Here is a 23,186-nt window from a genome sequence, read left to right on the forward strand (position 1 = left end):
ATTAAAGATGATCTCAACAATCGCAGCTGTTGTTGCTCTTTTAACATTCAAGACTGATGCACATCTCACAGATGAGTGGCTACTTCACAAACCTGATGACTTTCGCTTATCTTTGCAGTGCAGGGGAGAGAACCTCATGACGCATGTCAGTAGAGCTCACGCATGTTTCAACTCTCCTCAATGATGCAACACCGACTGTCGCCGTCCATATTGACAGATCATCGTAATCTCTGTAAGACCTAGTAGCCTCAAATGAGCACTGAGTGCACGCGTACCAAATTATGAGATTATCATTTGTTTACAAATAACTGTGTCACAAGGAAACAGAGCTGTGACGATTTCTTCATAAAACATAAACGGCGATGATACTACTGACGATGATAACACTGTTACCATTATCGAAAGGATAATTGCTGCTGAAGATAACATTGAGATACAGAGACTTTGGCACGTATTTTCACAATTTTCACCCGCTTTCACCAGGGTTTTCAATGGTTATTCAATAAATTTCAGGTTAAAGGAAAGGCACGCACTCCTGCAAACATTTCAGGATCCGCCTATAGATGTGTAGCCTAGTCGTAGTACATTCGGCACCGTGTCGTTTTATTGATCGGAACTGCCATGTTGTTGTTCTGAATGCATTTGATTGCGTTATATCAAACACTAATTGTTTTCGATGCACAATACCGCTTGCAATATGTTTCGTTATTTACATACAGTTTCGGTTAAGAGCTGAGGAATATGAGCTCGTCCCCCATTTAAGGTACCTGTGGTACGGTTGTATTTTATATTTTTCAGGTGCCATTTCACAAGTACAAGTCACAATTTCACAAGCCATTTGTGTCGTATAAGGCCGATAGGTCTATTTAACTAGATATAGTACTGAGCGTTTTTATGGTAGCTACGCCCCAGTTTTGTTAAGGGTACGTCTCTGTATATAGAAATGTACCTGGGGCACGCATCTGTAGTACAAGTACCCTTCAGCAGAAGGTAATGAGTTGTAGATGTCACCTGTTATCGTGAGGCCCAGGTGAATGCGACCGCATGGAGTTTTCCAAGACCAAGATTTGACTCGCCTGGCAACTAAGGGATGTAACTCTATACAGCTAGATGCTGTGAGTACCATTACTATTTCATCCAACCTGGCTCACTGGCCGACGTTTGTTAATGCCGCGAAATGAAATAAATATCTTAATTATGCACGGGCTTGTAGCTTACAATCACCTCGCCAGCTGACCTAGTTTTATTGGTATGTCATTGAGAAAACAACCTTGACCTGTCAGCCGATCGGGGCAGTTTGCACGCCGAAACTGTGCGACATTACTCGCAGGGCCAGTGGACTAACGACACTACAGCCGGTGACATCCTGCTGTGAAAGGTAGGGGATAAAGCCATGATGTTCTACAAACATGGTGTGTGAATGTGTCGCCAGGTCGATCGCGGACTGTCCGCCTCCTGCCTGGTGCATGCACACCAAGATCTAAGACACGTTAAGCATAGATTGAGGTTACTCGCTGCCGGATGTCAGTAGACAGAAGCTGCAAAACGCTTTCCACATTCGTAAGATGTCTCTGCCAAAAGCAGAGTCGATTGCACAATTGTGACTATATCAGGAGTAGATATTTGTTTCAGCAGTATTACAGATACATGATGTTGTTTGTAAATAAATCCCACCTGAAAACGGACTTCTACAGTACCTGTGTATCTGTTCTAATTCACGAGGGATTCACAGAAAAACCATGAACGTGTAAACAGCCTGAATAAAACGAGTTAATATCGCAAATTGTGATGAGCTTGGTGTTATCGATTACCCAACGAGAAGCTATACGCAATGTACCAGATGTCACGTAATTTTTAAATATCTGTGGACATATTTCAGCGTATATACTTAACCTCAAATACCCTCAAATAGTGATGGTTATAGCTCAGAACATGCAGATCGATAATCGAAACTCAGTAAAAGCTCAATAATTGATTGAAATTGCAAACCACTCCACAAGACGCCTGAAGGCAGTGTTGCGACACAAACATACAATTGTACAAACAAAACAGACACGGATCATAGCACAATGATCGAGATTACTCATAGAGTAACGTTTAGGTTTTTAATATAATATTTATATTTAATATAATTTTTATATAATATGTAATTTTAAGTGTAAGAAATGAACGCATTTGGAGCATTTAATTGGAGCCCCAGGGAGACCAGAGATATCCTAAGGAAGTGACTTGCGTCATTTAGGGCTTTAGCATTACAGGGAGAGCTAGGCTGTTGGGAAAGAAATATGGTTCAGGGACCGCGAGACAGGCTAGGAGAGTCATAAGACACGCACGGAGTATTTTGCTTACATTGCAGTTTTACGAGTCCTGGAACGCCAGCAGTTATTTTATCTAACACACAATATCATGTCACCACAGTCACTTACGTCTTTATTTAAAAAACGTAGCAAAAATAAACGTACTCTATAAAGCTTAATCTGATGGTTAGTCCTTTATGAATATCCATTACTTTCCCGAGCTCATCGATAATCGCTGACGCTAGAGTGATCGATCGATTGACCTATTATTCAATCACAATGGTGCCACCAATACCATAAAAGCTAAACCTGTAATTATTTAATGAGGGTGTTTATACAGTATGAGGCTCATTGAAGCTAGTATAACAAATCTTTTGCAGTTATGTGTGTGACTTCTGAAAATTATAACAAATGTTTTTCAGAGAAGAAAGGAAAGGCTGTGTACACTCCAAATTCAAAATGGCCGAGCAAGTGTATGACGTCATCGTGATAGGCTCTGGAGTGATGGGGTCCTCGACAGCTTATAGTCTCGCCAAGAAGGGAAAGAAAGCTCTTATCCTGGAGCAGGTACGTCTGTATCACTGCTGATTCTGTACAGCTAATTTACAACCGCAGCTGAAGATTGTCTCCACTCACGTTGTCGCATTCATGTCACACATGCACTCTTTGACCCCGCACAGCCCACCTGTACAGACGTTGAACTCTGATAACATCCGCTCATCTCACAGCACATGAACACGCTCAGCATGTCCGTACATTCTCGCCACGTCCGTACACTCTAATCACCAAATACTTTCACGTCATGTCCGTACGCTCTGATCACTACGTACCTTCTCGTCATGTTTGTATGCTTTAATCACTGCGTACTTTCTCGATATGCACGTTCTGTCTAATAATTCCATACCTTCTGGTCATGTCCGTACGCTCTAATCACTCCGTACCTTCTCGTCATATCCGTACACTCTAATCACTGCGTACGTTCTTGTCATGTACGCATGCTCTAATACTCCGCGCCTTCTCCTTAGTTAACATACTCGTACCTTCTCGTCATGTCCGTACACTCTAATCACTCCGTACCTTCTCGTCATATCCGTACACTCTAATCACTCTGTACCTTCGAATTCTTGTCATGTCCGTACACTCTAATCACTCTGTACCTTCTCGTCATGTCCGTACACTATAATCATTACATACCTACTCGTCATGTCCGTAGTGGTGGTCAGGCTCGCTGACTTGGTTGACACATGTCATCGCTTCCCAGTTGTGCAGATCGATGCTCATGTTGCTGGTCACTGGATTGTCTGGTCCAGACTCGATTATTCACAGACCGGCGCCATATAGCTGGAATATTGCTGAGTGCGGCATAAAACTAAACTCACTCATTCACTCACTCGTCATGCCCGGACACTCTAATCACTCTGTACCTTCTTGTCATGTCCGTACACTGTAATCACTCTGTACCTTCTTGTCATGTCCGTACACTATAATCATTACATAGCTACTCGTCATGTCCGTACACTCTAATCACTCTGTACCTTCGAATTTTTGTCATGTCCGTACACTGTAATCACTCTGTACCTTCTTGTCATGTCCGTACACTATAATCATTACATACCTACTCGTCATGTCCGTACACTCTAATCACTCTGTACCTTCTTGTCATGTCCGTACACTATAATCATTACATACCTACTCGTCATGTCCGTACACTCTAATACTCCGTACCTTCCCATCATGTCCCCACGCTCTAATCACTCCGTACTTTTTCGTCATGTCCGTACGCTCTAATAATCCGTACATTCTAGTCACCTCCGTAACTCTAATCACCCCATTCCTTCTCCTCATGGTGGTTAAAGCTTTCGCTCGTCACGCAAAGGCCCATGTTCGATTCCCAACATGGCTACAATATGTGAGGTTCATTTCTGGTATCCCCGGACGTGATAGTAGTATTGCTGGGATATTGCCAAAAGCGCGTAAAACCTTGCTCACTCTTTCACTCACTAATTACAGGGGCTTGCAGCGTTTAGAAACAGTATTAGACAAACATAGGTGTATAGGCCCTGCCCTAGTACCATATAAAAGGAAAGGGATGTAACGACGAAACCACCCAATCAAAGTTACATTTCACCATGTAAAATATTTTAAGGCCCGACCGATGCCCACGTGTCGAAGACCCTATGACTTCCCTACAAAATGAGTTAGAAATGGTCACAATCGGATCATTATTTCAAAAGTTATACGCCACGACTCATCGAAAACGGATACCTCCGCATTTTCACGCTCAAATCATGGTTCACCCCATCCTCGATATCTCCAGGGTATACGTTCCGACAAGTCTCCACTTTACTCTGGATGCATCTATTGCTCGTCAAGATAATTTTTTTACCTCCCTTGGTTGGCTCCGCATTCTCACAGTAGCCAATCAGCTAAGCTGCCGTTACAACCGAGCTTGCCAGTGTCCACAAAGCTAGCAGTTGCAACTGCGAAGGTTTGTTCGCAGTGCGACTCACGTTTTAGGGAAACTTTCGAAGCTTAAAAATACATGCACAAACTCCTTCTACCTTTCAGAGTACCTCCGCATCATTTGTACTGCCAAGTTTAATCGGTAAGATAATTTAGAAAGGGAAAGTGAGTTGTGATTGGTTCGCCCAACTTCCCGACGTAGACACCTGATTTGGTGAAAAGCCAGCCAAGGGAGGTAATAAATTCACCTGGCAGGACCGTAGATGCATCCAGGGTATAGTGGAACTTATCGGAACGTATACGCTGGAGATATCGAGGATGGGTTCACCCAAGACAGCGAAAACTCACCTTTTAGATTCGTTTATTAATTCTGCCGACATTGACAGCACCTAGAGGGAGGCTAGATTCGACCGGAAGCAGCATTCTACGGTTCGAAGAACTTATTGCAATCAGCTACATATCATTTCCTCAACAGTAAGCAGGCTTTTTCACCAAAATCATCGGCAATCACTTTCACTTGTCGGCCATAGATATATTCTAATACATACATACAATGTCTCATACATTCTTGTCACATCGGACCCGTGAAGGTAGAGTAGGCCTTCAGCAACCCATAAAAGGCGACTAACGGGATCGGGTTACTAACGTGGTTACGCAGATCGATGCTCATGTTGTTGGTCACTGGATTGTTTGGTCCGGACTTGATTATTTACAGACCGCCGCCATATAGCTGGAATATTGCCGAGTGCGGCGTAAAACTAAACTCACTCCCTCACTCTTGTCACATCGGATCTGTTGCAGTTCCCCGTCCTACACTCCCGAGGCAGTTCGCATGGTCTCAGTCGCATTACCAGACTCGCTTACAGGGAACAGTACTACACTGATATGATGGTGGATGCCTTTAAGATGGTAGCGGAGTTGGAGAGAGAGACGGGATCTGAACTGTGGATGTAAGTGAAGGAGTGAGAGAGGAGGGAGGGGACGGAGTGCGGGGAAGAGAGAGAGAGAGAAGGGGGGTAAGAGCGAGGCGAAGGCTGAGAGTTGAGGGAGAGAAGGGGAGCCTGAGGCGGAGAGAGATGAGGGAGTGGGCAGGGAGAGGGTGTTTGAAGAGAGGGAGTGGGGAGAGAGGGGCAGAGAGATGAACGAGGGGAGGGAGTGTGGAGAGAGAGAGGGAGGAAGAGGTGGAGAGAGGGAGAGGCGGAGAGAAAAGGGAGGGAGGGAATGTGTGTGAGGAGAGAGAGAAAAGGTAGGGAGAGGCGGAGAAACAGATTAGGGAGAGAGAGAGAAGAGGGAGGGGGCAGAGATACAGGGGAAGGTGAGGCGAAGAGGGAGAAGTTGTGCGTGTTCCAGTGTGCATGTGTCAGTAACGGATGTGTGAACACTTGTGCAGTAAACATAATGTATTCATAGTGAGATACATAGTTATTATGCTGGGATGCAAAAACTGAAAATGTCTATGATTATGGAAATAGAGTTTGTCGCAACAGACTCACATATTTGTGGTGGCGTGTGGGCTAGTGCACAAAGCTCTAGGACTTAGTCTTGCCCCACAACGAAGCACATGACACATGTGGTCTCACCTTACGCAAGTGAGTTTGTTCAAAATTGCCTCTGTTCACCCACTAACCTTCTAGCGCCTAGTAGTTCATCGGGGTAATAATCAGACTGTTTGGGCGCTTCGAGCATGCATTGTGCATGTAGTAATGCTCATGATAAATGGACTATTATATTCGATTTGCGGAACAGATATAAATAAGGGAAACGCCGTACAATAACCTTCACTCACAATTCTTCAGAAACTGCGGTACTCTAAGTATTGGTCCTGAGAACGACGATTACCTGAGAGACGTCGAGAAGGCTCTGAACAAGGTGGGCGCTGCCGTTGATACCCTCACCAACGATCAGATGAGGAAGAGGTACCCCATGATGTCGTACCCACAGAACTATGTCGGGTTGTTGGATCGAAAAGGGGGACTTCTGAAAGCGGACTGCATACTGAGGGCTTTGCAGGTGAGTCTGCAGTTGGAGTGTTTGAGTCCTTTGGTCATGACACGTGTCATCCTATTTGAGAATACTGCTGAACATTATGTCTAAAATTTATATTAATCAATACATATACATTTCTCAGGCGATTCCAACTATCACGATAGGGTACGACAAGGTGAAAACCCCTCTACAACCACAAACATTTATACGATGGTCTCAGGTCCTCATGCATTGTCTCTAGTTTGTATCGTTTATATCCCAGGACACGGTAAGTTCCCGATACCTCATTCATTGTCTCACATCTCCGGGAACGGTAGGTTCCCAGTCAGCGTTCGAAAGTAACATCGGTCCTTTTGCCCGTAGCCGACTTAAAACCAGTCGGACTCAAAGCTTTTATTTCTGCAGGTCCTTATGGCCGACACCTTTTTCATCCCCAATGGCATTCACTCTGACTGATCTGACATATCCCAGTGATATCTTTCTGATTCAGACCATTCAGAAGACTCGGAACTTGGATTTTGATTTTGTAAACTCACGTGCAAAAGAAACGTCCCCAAAATATTTTTATGTGTCATTTTCTATTCTATGACCATGAACAGAAATCAGTATCAGGAACAGATCACCTGAACACTGAATTCGATGACATGACACAAACAGTGCATGGAATGCACATGCTAGGCGAGAAAAATGACTTTCATCAGTTAAATTTTTCGTATGTACAAAAAAGTACCCGTATGATTCTAGAGTATAAAACAGCCTTAGAAATGTTCATGGGCATTGGCTTCATCAGTTTGAAACAAAGAACATGCCGCGGTTAACGTCAGAGCAGAGAGAGAGAGCAATTGGGATGCTGCAACTTGGCGCTACCCACGACCACGTCGCGAGAATCATGAACTGCTCCAAGAAAACAATCGGGAGACTGTTGTTACGATACAGGCAGACAGGCAGGACAGCAGACCGGCCCAGAAGCGGCAGACCAAGGGTGACCACCCCCAACGAGACAGGTATTTACGGGTGCTTCACCTGAGGAACAGATTCCTCACCGTGACGTCACCTGCTGCCCACTGCCTGAACCACCCAGTCAGCAGATTGACAGTGACCAGACGACTGCGTCGACATGGCATTTGACCCTATCGGCCGTTCAGAGGGATGACGTTAACGGATCAAATTCGACGTCGCAGACTGGCTTGGGCGAGGACCGTTCGTCAATGGCAGCAACGACATCGGACCCGTGTGCTCTTCACCGACGAGAGCAGGTTCCAGCTCAACAAAGCAGACGGTCATGTGCGTGTATACAGGCGGCGGGGTGAGAGAACGGCACGTTTTTGCGTCACGGAGGTGGAGCCTTATGGCGGCGGAAGTTGTATGGTATGGGGCGCCATCTGTGGGGACAGGAAGACGGATCTGGTTATCATTCGTGGTAACCTGACAGCACGCCGGTATATTGATGAGGTTCTACAGCCCGTCGTTGTTCCCTGGCACCACCACAACCCAAGAACCGTGTTCCAGCATGACAACACCACACCCCACACTGCTGTCATTACAAGGAACTTCCTCAACACCAACAATGTGCATCTTCTGCCTTGGCCAGCGAGATCAGCGGATATGTCCCCGATCGAACACCCGTGGGACCACCTCGGGCGCCGTATCCGTCAACGTCAGCAGCCTCCAGTGACAGTACAGGATTTGGGGCGTGCTTTGCAGGACGAATGGCGATAGATCCCTATTCACGTGATCAAGCGACTTACCAACTCTATGCGACGTCGTGTTGTGTCACTTGTTGCATCACGAGGGGGACACACCCGATAATATGACGTTTTAGTGATCGAGCAATGCGATTCATGTTGTGGCAGCTGATCGAATACAGGACAATAGACCCCTAGTCAAGAAATCCATCTGTAAATCCGTCCCAAACTGCTTTTGTGTTTTACGAATTCTGTTAACAAGTTAATTATACAAAATGTTCATAATATTAACCATTGGAATTTACAAGTGTTTCGTTCTTATTTATTTATGAGTTGAAAACACAAGAGGACGTTTCTTTTGCACGTGAGTTTACTTAATGATCAGCCATTAAGACTAGTCATCCACTCACTTTGTTAGTTTTAACTTGCTGGGAATTGCCTATTTTGCAGCTAAAATATAGGGCCTACGCACACTGATCAGGACCCACTTTTAATGGTTCTGGGTCCGTAGGGAGTGCAGCTTTTGCGAGTTAAGGGCAAATTCTGTCTCCAGCACCTCATGATTGTCTCTGGGTGGGTATTTCATTACAGCAAATATCTGGGCTTTTTTCGCATTCAGACAGTGTTTCGCCAGCGAGGCGGCGAAATACGTGACTGCGAACCTGTGATGGGCATCCACCCCGGGGCAACGGTGACGGTGACCACATCCAAGGGGAGCTACCGGGCTGCTAGTGTTGTCGTTGCTGCGGGCTCCTGGACAGACAAGATTCTCCGCCCACTTGGACTCAGTGTGCCCGTCACGGTATCAGCGTTTAGACTTCATGCTGAGAGACAATGTGTGGGTGGGTGTGCGTACGTGCGTGTGTGCGTGCGTGAGTGCGTACTTGTGTCTGATGTGTAGGCGAATATGTAAATGGATGGTTGGTCGATGTGGGTCTGTTGTCGGTCAAGTGATTGTCGGATGGTGTGTATGGAATGGATAAGGGTGCGGTGTGGGTCAGGTTTAAAACATATGTGGGTCACATGTAGGTCAGGTGTGTGTCAGATGTAGTCACATGTAAGTCGGATATAGGTCAGGTGTATGTCAGTTCAAGGTCAAATGCAAGTCTAATGCTGCTCATTATTTCGAAGTAGGCTGGACCAAGATTTTCGAAGCTTTCTTAGCGTTACGACAGTCCTAAGTGCCATATATTAACAATTACTTACGACTAGCTTAATCTAGGAGAGTTTCGAATATATAGGCCCTAGGTGCATGTCCTTTGGGAAGGCAATAAACCTGGGCTAGGTGGTTCAAATCCGATTATATTTCCAGGTTTACTAGCTCCACACTGTGCTCATGCTCAAGAGTTGTATAACTTTCTGCATCGCCTGCAACATAAGGGGTAGTGGGGTAGCCTAGTGGTTAAAGCGTTCGCTCGTCACGCCGATCGCGCGAAGGACCGGGTTCGTAACCTGAGTACAGTATGTGAAGATCACTTCTGGTGTCCCAAGTCGTGATATTTGCTGGAATATTGCGGCGTAAAACCATGCTCACTCAAACATTAACACGTGGTAAGACTGGGACGCTACACCCTATTCATCCGCACTGTCTCTCATCAGCAACTTCCCCTCACACGGGGCCTTAATTATTAGACAATTTAGAATTTAGAACAACCAATGAAAACCCTAACCAAACGATGACTCTTTCATAAAAAACTGTGCCGTCAGAAAAAGACGGGATACCTTGAAACGCCTGAGAAAACAGCTTAAACAGTACAGTGAACGCCCTGGATCTCGAACTCCTGAAGCTAGAATCTCCTGAGTATCTCGACAATGATCTTGTATTTATGCCTCGAAGTTCGTGACACACATACACACGATATGTGGAACTTGAAAATTGGAGCAAATCTTTTCTTGGGTTTTAAGTGGCAAGGCATGGTAAAATTTGACACCTTAGGAAACTACGTAAGTCGGATTCTGGTCGAAGCTATTATGACCAGTAGTTCGATCCACGCTGCGTTCGTAACGTTACGAGCTGTCGTAACTGTATAGTTCATCATACAGGATTAAGAATCACGTAGTGTTAAGAACGCTCTGTGGATAGGGTCCAATGACATTTTTCTGAATGCAGTAAACTATGGTTGAACCGAACCAAGGGACGACTAAGTTAAGCTATAACAATGGTTCGTTATACACTTCCTTTAAAATGCAATGTAACAGCAAATAGTCGAGGAAAAAACAGTTCGTTTTAAACGCGAGTTCGTGATAAACGTAGTTTACTACAGAACTGATGATGGACGTGATGTATGATGTTTCAGATAGAGAGGGTGACAGTTTGTTATTGTAAGGAACTACATCCAGATAGCCACTCCGCCCAGCATTTTCCCTGCTTTATTGAGTACAAAGGCAGTCCCCCTCACGACATGTGGGGGCTTCCCAGCTACGAATATACTGGTTACGCAAAGGTACGTAACTCCTAAACATGCTCATCGTAGGAAGATATTTACGAAATAAGTGCCTATTCTGTTTACAATCCAGTGTCTTTGCGCGTCGACCCGAAAGCACAAGTGTTCCCTTATTTTTTCGGGTTTCTTCGTATACTATGCGATACAATGCTTGTTTCAAAAATTTAAATATCCAATCGGTTAAAATTATGAAGATTTCACTTTATTCGGCTCAAGTTTTAGTGTAACATGGTACTTTTTTCACTGGAAACAGACTATAAAAAACAAATCCTAATTAATACCTTTGCCCATGATCCAGATAGCACTGCACACGGGCCCCGAGATCTCGCCGGACACACGAGACCAGCCTGACGGGAAGTGGGTAACAGATCGAGTCACGGCCTATGTGAAGGAACATTTCCCTGGCCTGGAGTCCACGCCATCTATCACAGAACAGTGTATATACACGGTAAGAAGACCTACTGTAACATGTTGGTTTGAAGTTATCCTGGCTAGGGGTCCACCATACCTAGTATATGGTGTCTGAAGGATTCAGTGTGTACAGACAATCTAGTGATCGATATAATGAACAAAGAACCGCACGAGTGTCGTTTAACTCTCTCAGCTCTATCAGCTATTTAAAGGCTGTAACTAATTGAATTTGGACCACTGATCATCAGTATGAGCATCAATCTACGCCACTGGGGTACGATGACGTGTCGAGCACGTCAGCGGGATCGGGTGGTCAGGATGGTGGTCAGGTGCTCGCTGGCTTGGTTGACAAATGAAATGAAAGCTGAGCTGGATATCAGCCCTGTAGAAATGTTAGCTTAATAATCATAAGAGAGAGAGAGAGAGAGAGAGAGAGAGAGAGAGAGAGAGAGAGAGAGAGAGAGAGAGAGAGAGAGAGAGAGAGAGAGAGAGAGAGAGAGAGAGAGAGAGAGAGAGAGAGAGAGAGAGAGAGAACGACCTCCGAACTTTACGTCAAACGGTCTCTGTGCCTGGAGGAGACTCTCAACATTGTTGCATCAAGGTCCAAGATTAATAATTATATATCATAAATATATATCATAAATAATAGACAGAGAGAGCATCTTAGCATTATCTCCAGTGAGATCCTTTCTCTGGCAGATGACTCCTGATGAAGACTTCATCATTGACCAACACCCGCTGCACCACAACATCATCGTTGCAACAGGATTCTCAGGTAGTCACAGTAATATGTCTCCTTATATAGATATTATTTCCTGGATTGACGTGGTGGGGTAGCTAAGTGGTTTATGCGTTCGCTCATCACGTAATAACCGGGTTCATTTCCCCACATGGGTACTATGTGTAAACCCAGTTCTGGTGTCTCCGTTTGTGATATTGCTGGAATATTGCTAAAAGCAGCGTAAAACGCACCCACGCCGTGAATATCATCTGTCAGAGATACACTATAAGTTGCTCACTTGTCACGAGGGGAACATGGGTTGATGTACCCTCGATGTTTGTTGGGCGAGGATAACATAAATAAACATGTACAACAGCCCATGGACCCAGAGGGACCCATGAACAACGTGTTTATCTTACCGAACATCTCGATGTTAATTTTTGATTGTTTAATGTACAAATCTTTTTGTAGCCATCGCTACACTCCACTGACAAGAAAAACAGATTTAGAGTTATCTCCTTTCCATCGATTTGCATTCACAAAACGTCGGTAATTTTCGTACAATATACTTTACACCATGTTGTTCGAGATATAGAATTACTACCACTGAGTACCAAATGAGTTCGGCATTCCTGGCGGGGTACATAGAAAATGCTACTCACTTGTATGCAGGACACAATGAAAATAATAGAAGAGAGTTCTGCCAATCGGAAAGCGACATTTATGTGTGAGGTAAGCCATAATGGTGTCATTCGAGCTCATATGACGACGAATTAATTATATGGAAACTCAGGAGGGTCAAGTCAAGTCAAGTGTTTATTTCTAGTAGGAAGGTCTCAGGCCCATATACAATGCACAGATACAGCTGTATATACAATGTATATAATATATATTATGGTAGTCATATACTATGTGATATCTATCTATTATCTAAAGCTGTACATGTATTTTCTCTTAATTTATATGCATGCCATAGGAATTTACTTAAGCTTTTTAAAACTACTACATTATCCGTTGATAGAAGGGATCTAAATTTGTATATATTCTGATTTTGATGATACACAGAAAGGGGGTACTTAATTCGCAGCGTGCTATGTAATGTACAAATGAATAAAAAGTGGTACTCGTCTTCAGTAGCTAAATTACAATGAGGACATAAACGCTGAGATTTATCTATTCCTAACCATCTCCCTCCGTTAATTTTAATCTTAATAAACCACATCTAAACTTAACAAATATAGTCTGGTTCATAATTATTGAGAATTTTTCTTCTTACTTTGAGCTATCCTAACACCTCAACTGATTCACTGATACTTAAAACTAAGTAATGGTATAAGGGAGGTAACTCATCTTGGCCTACTGAGTATAGTAAAATTAGAGTTACCTCCCCTGAATTTGTAGCAGACGTCATTTTCCTCAGCACTGTCAACAATATCTGCTGAAGATAAAAGGAGGTTGATTTTTGAGTTGTGTAATCAAGGAATTGATGATGTAAATACATTGGCAGAGAGAACAGGAACTCCTCTTTCTACTGTGTATAGGATTAGGAAGAATTTTAAAGAGGGAAAGGATTTTGGGCACCAGAAAGGAGCAGGGAGACCCAGAAAATTGGACTTCTCAGATCGCGTCCGGCTGGGAATTTTAGCGTCTAAAAAGCAAAGGGCAAGCATCTCCAACATCAGGTATGAAATGATAGAAAGGGGATCAACAGTTGTATCAAAATCTACAGTTAGAAGAAATTTGATTGATCTTGGATGGGAGAAAAAGACTGGAATTCCTTCTCCTCTCATGAAACAAGAACATAAAGACAGGCGTGTTGAGTGGTGTTTGGCACATGAAAACTTTGACTGTGAAAATGTGATTTTTACTGATGAAAGCTCAATATGGGTATATCCCAATAATGTGAAAATATGGACAAAGTCTGCGTCAGCACCGTTGTATCGACGACCTAAATACAGCCCAAAGGTTCATGTATGGGGAGGGATCTCCTTATTAGGAACGACCCCGCTGTGTGTGTTTGAGGGAAATCTGACAAGTCAACGCTACACTAACATATTAGATAATTTTCTCCTTCCAAGTGCACATGTGTTTTATGGAAATGACTGGATTTTGCAGCAAGATAATGATCCTAAACACACCGCAAAACATGCCAAGCAGTGGTTTCAGGAGAAAAATGTGACTGCATTACCATTTCCAGCATATAGTCCTGACTTAAATCCCATTGAGAACATTTGGGGGATGATGAAGGAATGTGTGAATCAAAAGGGGTTGACAAAAATTGAAGACATGAAGAGAGAAGTGGTCCGATACTGGGACAGCATAACTCACGAGACACTAACCTCTCTGATAGGAAGTATGCCTACCCGTCTTAGACTGTGCCGTGAAGCTCAAGGAGACTTGATAAAATATTAAATTGTTACCTACACAACATGAAAAGGTCAGTTTACTTTCACAATACAGTCAATTTTATCTGATTTGTTCTCGTTTAATAATATGAAATGCTTTAGATATTCTCAATAATTTTGAACCATACTGTATATTCCTTAGTCGTTTGTCAATAGTGCAACCTAGATATTTCACAGCAGCTAAAGTGTTTTTATATTCACGATATAAACAATATCTGGAGCTATTATTCAGAGTACAAGTCCAAGACTGGAAAAACATACTAATAGCAACATTTGTAAAGGCATTAATAAAGGAGTATATCTCTCCTACAGATTGGAACATCCACTCATAACCAAAACCATGTGAGAACAAGATCTCACGAATATACGATGCATAAGTCGTGTAATTGCATTTTATATACTTTGAGAGGTATCCGGTTTTCATGCATAACTGAAACTCGCAGCCAATGTCTTAATGCTTTACACATTGCGTTAATATAAAGCGGATACCTGCCGAGGGTAATGACATCTATATCACGTCATGTCTTTGCAGTGATAAATGGTTTTTAATATGTCTTGAGATCAAGAAAATATAGTTTAAAACACAATGATTGTGTTTTGTCTTTCAGATTTCAGTATTTTGAGTCACACTAACGTTAGAAGGCGCGTATGAATACAATGTAGGTGTGAACCGACTGATCATATAATAGCAAACCATTAGCAGCCATGACTGTGTGCAAAAAACACCACCACAGGGAACATGTATTGGACTCACTGGAACGTTACTGGTAAACACATATAAGATGATCCACGACCTGAATCAAAACAAAAATTGAATCAAAACCAATATACTGAGCAAATATGTTTAGGACCATCGATCCATTTCACGAAGCAAATGACATTTTCCTGGGTTTTTTTAACAAAATTGTTGAATATCTAAAATGCTTGTCAATGCCCCAATCATCTGGATTGGAATATCAGTATCTTATGCCTGACATTACAGTCTTATCATTGGAAGGAATATGCGGTATTGTTTTAGTGGGTAAAGTTGACTTTTCGTCTGCTAAATATTAAATAGATAATAACTACATATAGTTAATTGTGTTTCATTTAACTTTTTAATATGTTAAAAGTTATCTGTTTCTGAATGGTGGTGGCTAAATCAGAGTAGCAAGGGGGAAATATTTTTGTTCCTATTTCTCTGTACGGGCTGATTTTCGTCCATAATTCCGCTGGTGATCGACCGGGAATACATGTCTTGGAAATTTATATAACTGGTTCCAGAGAAATGGTTAGTATTCAAACAATATTTCCAAATTTCTGTCATATTTTATTATGGTCACCAAAAGTGTGTACAGAAAACTGGAAATACCTTTTGACATTGATAATTCAGTGAGAAATATCTTTGTACACAAATCTGTCGGTTTGGGGAATACTCAGTACCAGACTCTGTAGATTTATCAGTGACTACAAAAATATAAAATTCAGACAACTCACCAAAGATTACTCTTTTTTATGACAAAATATGGGAACAGTAAAAACCTGATATAGTGTGTGTCAATTATTATACAAGACACAACAATGCTGGAAAATTAGGAGGACTTACTTATTTATGCTTTAATTATCACTCTCTGAATTAGTCTCGGTGTCTGAATCATTTGCAAGTCCTACGTCAATCACTAGTCTGTCTATTTCCCTTTCTACTGCGATTTCACGTTGCTAGTAACCATCTTCAATTGTTTTAACATGTTTACAACATTCCAACCATTCTTTTGCACCGATTGCAGGCATCCTTTCATTTATGGCAACTCTTAAGGAACTTTTTGTGAAGCGACATAATTTTTCACATTTGCCCAAATTAACTCAATCAGGTTTAGTTCTGCTTGGTATAGAGGGAGACGTAGTACATCATGACCATGTAGCTTCAACATCGTGTCTACTCTGTAGACAGGGCCCTATTTGTTGGATTTTGCAAGAAACAATAGTTCGGCTTTAAGCATTTTCTCATCAAATGAGATATTGTGCCTTTGTAGCCACGCTTTTATTTCATCTTTTCTGTTGGCGGTTGTCGGACATTTGTCCACTTGCCTGCTATGATATGGTGCATTATCCATAACGATGACAGAGTGCAGTGGAAGATTTGGGATCAACTTTTCCTGGAGCCATTAAGAAAAATTATCAAAGGTCATCTCGTCATGATAGTCTGCTGATTTGAGTTTGGAATCAAAAACAAGCAAAGCATTTGGAACAAAACCGTTTTCACCCCCTGCATGAACCACAATAAGCCGAGGTCCGGTGCTAGACGGAGGTTGAACCCCATTTATTACTTCACCCTCAAGTTGCCAACACTTTGGGACAATGTGGTGTACATGCAACCATGTTTCATCGATAAAGATGAGTGTTAGATTTTTTTCTCTGTATTTCTTTATTGCACGCAAGTATTGCAAACGCGTGGAAACAATGTCTTTACGTTCCATTAAAAGTTTACGGTTTGACTGCGTTTTTCGCCACCTGAACCCCATGTCTTTGAGATTTTTTCGAAAAGATTCCTTAGAACCCTTGTAGTTCAACTGGCACTTTGCCATATCATACATCGTATCCAGAGTGGGTAGTTGTTTTTTTACGCCATATAAACTTTGTACAAATTGACGGACTGCACACCGGTCGAAATCATCAAGTTTGTAACTGCAAGTTTTGGGTTTGCGCAACTTGGTGGGACTGATAAATGTAGGTCCACTCGCACTCCTACCACCTTCTGCCTTAATGCGCTTTAAAGTTGCCGTTGAGAGTCCAGTAGCAAGGCTACTTTGTAAAATAGAATCTGCTTTGGTTGCACGATTTTTGTCCATATACATGATAACATTGCATGCTATCTCCCTTGCCTGAGAATGAACTATTTGCCCATGTTTTCCTAACTTGGACATTTTTTACTACAACTGAAATCTGTTTAACAGTATTGAGACAGGTGTACAACAGTAGCGAGACAGGTGTTAATCAGTAGCGGTGTTGATTTCATGTCACGGTTAACGGGCATAATCGTCAAGCTACCTGTAGCAGCCAAGTGTACTCGCCCAATTCGTTGTACCGCCTCTCTTGTCACAAATGCGTTTAGTGTGCAGGATCATCTAATATGTGTCTAGCAGTAGAGAATGATTTATTAATTGTTGATTAATCAGACATGGTATCAGATTATGGGAGCTAAAAGTAGTCCCTGCTCGATTACCTTGTTTGCATATCTATTGATTTACATTACATGGTATCGATGAAGAGGACCGAAAAGTAGGTCTATAGCCTTTTTGCATATTTTGGATTGATTTACCAATTAGCATTCATCATCGTCAGCGGTGATACAAAAAAGATGATTAGACCAATCCTGTATTTTACGTGTTTCTCATCTCTAACCTCAACCAAAGAGCGGGCCAACTGACAAAAATTTGTGAAAAGTATATGCTACCCATCAAACGTTTAAATGGCGACCCTTGAAGGTCCCGGGGTAGAATAGGCCTTCAGCAACCCATGCTTGCCTTAAAAGGTGACTATGCTTGTCGTAAGAGGCGACTAACGGGATCGGGTGGTCAGACTAGCTGACTTGGTTGACACATGTCATCGGTTCCCCATTGCGCAGATCGATGCTCATGTTGTTGATCACTGGATTGTCTGGTCCAGACTCGATTTTTTACAGACCGTCGCCGTATAGCTGGAATATTGCTAAGTGCGACGTAAAACTAAACTCACTCACTCACTTTAAATGGCTCACCAGTGTAAATGTAGACACTTACTTCAGTAACTATTCTAAACTAGATTTTGCAAAATATTCTATTCCACAAATAGTTACAGATGAACTGGTAGATTGTAAAACAAATTTGTGTCGTTGAAACGATTATCGTTATGAGTTCAATAAATGATGAAACTCAGTGAAACTCTTTCTGAACAAGGCTTTACACCAAAACGCAGCTCTTCACGTGCACGATATTATCACACGCTTTTCATCATGGTCCTGGGGCGGTGGGGTAGCCTAGTGGTTAAAGCGTTCGCTCGTCACGCCGAAGACCCGGGTTCGATTCCCCACATGGGTACAACGTGTGAGGCCCATTTTCTGGTGTGCCCTGCCGTGATATCGCTGGAATATTGCTAAAAGCGGCGTAAAACCAAACTCACTCACTCACTCATCATGGTCCTCGTCCTGGGGCGCCGTGTCAGTTTCAACCACGTAAAGTTTTATGTAGCATTTGCACTACTGTCGCTAGGACTTGCAACGGACGTGATGTCAATGGCGAAGTGGCCTCAGCCAGGTTATAAAACTAGGACAGTCTATAGACAGGTACATTGGCCAGCGTGGCTGTGATACCCGAGGCCTGGATTGGAGTGTTTGGCAAACGGAATAAGATTTGATTACCGGGTGTTCACTGAAAAGACGCAGAAACCTGGGTGCCTTAGGCAGTTATTGAAACTGAACCTACCAGTTTCTTTTATTATATACTCATGGAAAAAATTAAGGGAACGCGTGAAATAGATGTGACTTTTAATCTTTGAATCAGTAAGAGAAAAGTTCATACAGATGAAAAGGCTTATGTCAAGTGGTGAAAATCAATATCGGGTGTGTCCCCCATGTCTCTGGAGAACTGCTTGGCATCGTCGTGGCATGCTGCGAATGGGTGTACGGATGGTACCAATTGGAATTCTACGTCATTCTTCCTGGAGAGCCACGAAAAGTTCATCCAAATTGTTTTGTTGAACAGGTCTGTCCCGAACATTGCGGCCAGGAACATCCCAAAGATGTTCGATGAGGTTAAGGTCAGGACTTTTAGCCGGCCATTGCAACACCCGGACACCTGCAGCCCTCAGTCGGTCCCGACAAACATGAGCGATAAGAGGGCGGGCATTGTCATGCTGGAACTCGAACATTCGACCTGTTGTACGCGCAAAGGGGATCACAATCGGGTTCAGGATCTCGTCACGATATCGTACACCTGTTATCCTGCCATCAACACGCACAAGATCTGTTTTGTGGTTAAAAGTAAACCCGCCCCACACCATAACAGAGCCCCCTCCATAACGATCATGCTGTTTGATGGTGCTGGCACAGTGACGTTCCCCAGCGCGTCTCCAAGCTCGAATTCGACCGTCATTATGGTCTAGTGTGTACCTGCTCTCATCACTTAACATGGTGTTTCTCCATTGATGTACGGTTCTTCCTCCATGGTTCCGTGCCCACTGCAGGCTCAAGCGCTTATGTTGCTCAGTCATGTTGATTTCAACCAATGGACGGCGACTTTTTAGACCAGCCGATTTCAGGCGATTGCGCACTGTACGTGAACAAATTCTGACGTTTGTTCTTCGCCTGAATTCCATATTGATTTTGGAGGAGGATTTGAACCTGTCTCGCAGAGCAATAAGGCGTAGGGTCCGGTCATCCCGTGGGGTGGTTTTCTTTTTCCGTCCCCGACCACGCCTCATTTTGACGTCACCAGTCGCTCTATAGAGCTTCCAAACTCTGGATATCACGCTAACAGACTTGTGAAAAGTGCAACCTGTCGTAATGAGCTTCCACCATTAACGAGGCCACTTGCCTCCCATTTCTGTGTTAAGTACTGTCTCACCATGTTAACAATGTTTTTAACCGTTGTGTTTGACAGTGCACATACATGTAACGTGTAAATTTAAGTGCATGTAACTTCAGGAGCGTTTAGTGCACGTGCATGGAAAGCATTATGGTGAGTTTGAGTGAACTGCTCTTCAGGAAAACGATAATACACGGCGCTGAAGTTAGTAAACAGAAATTTTGAATTGCTCTAAGAAACATGCGTTCCCTTAAATTTTTCCATGAGTATATATCCAGTTGGTTGGAACGGGCAGCTTCAGAATACACCAGCCCATTTCTGGTGTCTCTTTCCTTGATACAGCTGGAATATTGATAAAATCTCCTTAAAACCATTGACGCACTTAGCAATACTCCAGCAATAAACCAGTGTGAGTGAGTGAGTGAATTTAGTTTTACGCGACACTCTGCAATATTCCAGCTACATAGCGGCGGTCTGTAAATAATCGAGTCTGGACCAGACAATCCAGTAACCAACAACATGAGCATCGATCTGCACAATCGGGAACCGATGACATGTGTGCACCAAGTCAGCGAGCCTGACCACCCGATCTCGTTAGTCACCTCTTACGACAAGCATAGTCGCAAGCATGGGTTGCTGAAGGCCTATTCTACCCTCACAGGTCCAATAAACCAGAAATGTCGCCATGTGGGGAATATACCTCGGGTCCTCGGGGTAACGAGCGAAAGCTTTAACCACTAGGTTACCCCAACGTCCCCTATTCTTTCTGTGAGAGGCACTGTACCTAAGCTATGATGATTTCTGGCTTGGCGAGTCCCATGGTCAGTTAAGTAGGTCGATGCTCATGATATCAATCACTGGATTGTCTGGGTTTTTTTAGAAACTGCCGTATGATGACTGGAATGTTACTTGCTATCAACGACAAACATTTTGCCCTTCGTTGTTTAACCACACACTCAACAATATTTTGCGTTCTGTAAATAATCTTGACCATACAACCCATTGATCAGCAGCATGATCATCGACCCAGGCAATTGGGATATGATGACATGTGTCAACAAGATCAGTGAGCCTGACCCTGTTCCTTCACTCCGTTGAACCCGAAGCTGGCAGGGGGAATGGAGGCGAAGAACGATCTTATGTACCATGAGTGGCACTTAAAATGTTGAATAAAATATATTTCACGTGAGTAATTATTTAAAAAATGGGATTGGAAATCTTAGAGCACGACCGATTGAGGAGATAGGTGTGTACCTTTCATGGTGGCGATATTTTATTTTGCCATGAAAACTATTTTTCGAACCTGAGTGAGGGAAGTAAGCCAACCTTTGCTCGCTTCGCGCGCATGTAAGCAGACTGGTCATTTTCTCTCTGTTGCGCAGCACTGTTTGCGCTACATGTTGGCTGTAGGGTTGCTGCAGACCAGTTCTATCCCGGATCATTACGGGTCAGATCACCCTGTGATTGTGATTTGTAATCATTATTTGTTTCATTACAGGCCATGGTTTCAAACTGGCACCTGTCGTAGGAGACGCTATCAGCGACATGGCAATCGGCAGGGTTCCAAAATACGACATGAAGCCATTCAAGATTGCCCGGTTCAAGACTGCTGCGAGACTATAGCGCTTTATGTCTATGCATTAAGTATCGACCAACAGTGTAGACCGCTGTGACGTGTTACATTAACCAGCCGTGTGCAACACATGTGCATGTTATCTTACTAAGTGCATGGGTAAATACAATCATACCACAATGCGTGCGACACTTTAGAAGCTTAATCTTTCTGTTGCAAATCAAATTTCACCTTTCATGTTTTTGTTCATTCTTTTGAACTTTCGAATTCAATCTCGTTACCCTGATTGCTTTGTCAATTTGTGTTAATCCAGTTTATCCTAAGAACTTGAGATGTCCATGTTTTTCTCATTGTTTTCATTTTTGTTTCGTAATTTTATTGTGTTGCTGAGTGCTTTGCGCTGCCTTAGCTTCTTTCTCCATTTTTTCTTTTTTTATTTTATCACGTTCTCAGATGTTTATGTCTACGTTGATAATTTTTGAACTTACGAAAAATGTGTAATTAAAAAATCTAAAAGAAAATTCAGATCATTGAAATCACGAGAAATTGGGGTAAAACATGCTACCAAAGTGGCACCATTAGCCCTTGGTGATGGTAGATTATTGCCCTAGATCTGTATCAGATTAACAAAGGTCTTCCATGTTTATACCACTGATTCCATAGTGCACGTCACAACGGTTACAGCTTATCAATTCTAAGACGGCCATCATGCTTGGTGTTGTTTCAGACTATTATTAGAACGTTTGGGATGATCATTGGTGACTTTCCTGGAAACGTGTTAGTGGCACGGTCTAAACCTATCCATTGACGTAATTTTCATCCATGTACAAGAGGTACAATCTTTGCTGATGTATCATCTAAGGAGATAAAAGTACTTGTATCTTTCAAATAGATATTAGTATCAGCTACGTAGATTTAAGTTGTTTTGGGTTTTTTTCACTTAGATCGTCTGTATCGTCTGCAGAAATACAAGAAGCACCATCCTAGATGTGTCTTCCACGTAAATTACGGATCAATTCAATTACTCTTATTCGGATACATGCAAGGTGCCAACATTTGTATGACCTGAAAGGGGAACTAAGAGCTTGACTTTGTTTATGTTTAGTGGCTGTTGGAGAGAGTGCAATGTGTTTCCTTTGGCATCACAGCTACTAGCGAAGGAAAATAAATAATCTCTACTAAATGTGATGGATTTTGATCAAATGATTGACATCGTGAACATCGAAGATCTATGCAACTTGGAAAGGATGACATGCATCAACGAAGTCAGCGAAACTGACAACCCGTTAGTCGCGTCGGGTTGGATTGGGTTGCAAGAGACAAGTTCTATCGCGGCTCTTCATGGAACAGGTTTAAAAAAAAACCTGATTAAAAAACCAAGATACCATAATCATGAGAAAGGATTTATTTGGACAAGTCATTCCTGCGCAGCAACCTGATCCAAGATAATTCAGGCCACCACACTGTCGAGCAACCCCTCGACTAAGGGACTAAGGCGCTATGGATGCTGACTGAGGTTTTCACAAACCTCCGTCATACAGGATGTGAATATTACTGAGTGAACAAAGTCAAACAATTATCATTCTGGTTACTACTTCAAATGCGAATGTTGTGTTTTACGGTTGAATGAAAACCGTAAGTGAAGCTGGGTGACACAATTT

General features: G+C 42.8%; 1 protein-coding gene across 1 annotated transcript; it reads left to right on the forward strand.

Moving 5' to 3' along the window:
- The first annotated feature begins 1,032 nt into the window (after positions 1–1,032).
- Positions 1,033–22,708, forward strand: LOC137298366 (peroxisomal sarcosine oxidase-like). Its single transcript, XM_067830590.1, has 9 exons — positions 1,033–1,378; positions 2,720–2,864; positions 5,562–5,710; positions 6,557–6,770; positions 9,051–9,233; positions 10,729–10,875; positions 11,174–11,323; positions 11,986–12,061; positions 21,451–22,708. Exons 2-9 carry the CDS (start codon positions 2,757–2,759, stop codon positions 21,573–21,575), a joined length of 1,152 nt encoding a protein of 383 aa, XP_067686691.1. The 5' UTR covers positions 1,033–1,378; positions 2,720–2,756; the 3' UTR covers positions 21,576–22,708.
- Positions 22,709–23,186: the final 478 nt, after the last annotated feature.

This window comes from Haliotis asinina, chromosome 1 (assembly GCF_037392515.1).
Source record: "Haliotis asinina isolate JCU_RB_2024 chromosome 1, JCU_Hal_asi_v2, whole genome shotgun sequence".
Lineage (NCBI taxonomy): Eukaryota > Metazoa > Mollusca > Gastropoda > Lepetellida > Haliotidae > Haliotis > Haliotis asinina.

Bases quoted from the DNA above. Each gene is read 5' to 3' on its own strand.
- LOC137298366 (XM_067830590.1), top strand. From the start codon at position 2,757: ATGGCCGAGCAAGTGTATGACGTCATCGTGATAGGCTCTGGAGTGATG. The intron at 9,234-10,728 runs GTATCAGCGTTT...ATGATGTTTCAG, and splicing joins GACTCAGTGTGCCCGTCACG to ATAGAGAGGGTGACAGTTTG. The intron at 12,062-21,450 runs GTAGTCACAGTA...GTTTCATTACAG, and splicing joins CGTTGCAACAGGATTCTCAG to GCCATGGTTTCAAACTGGCA.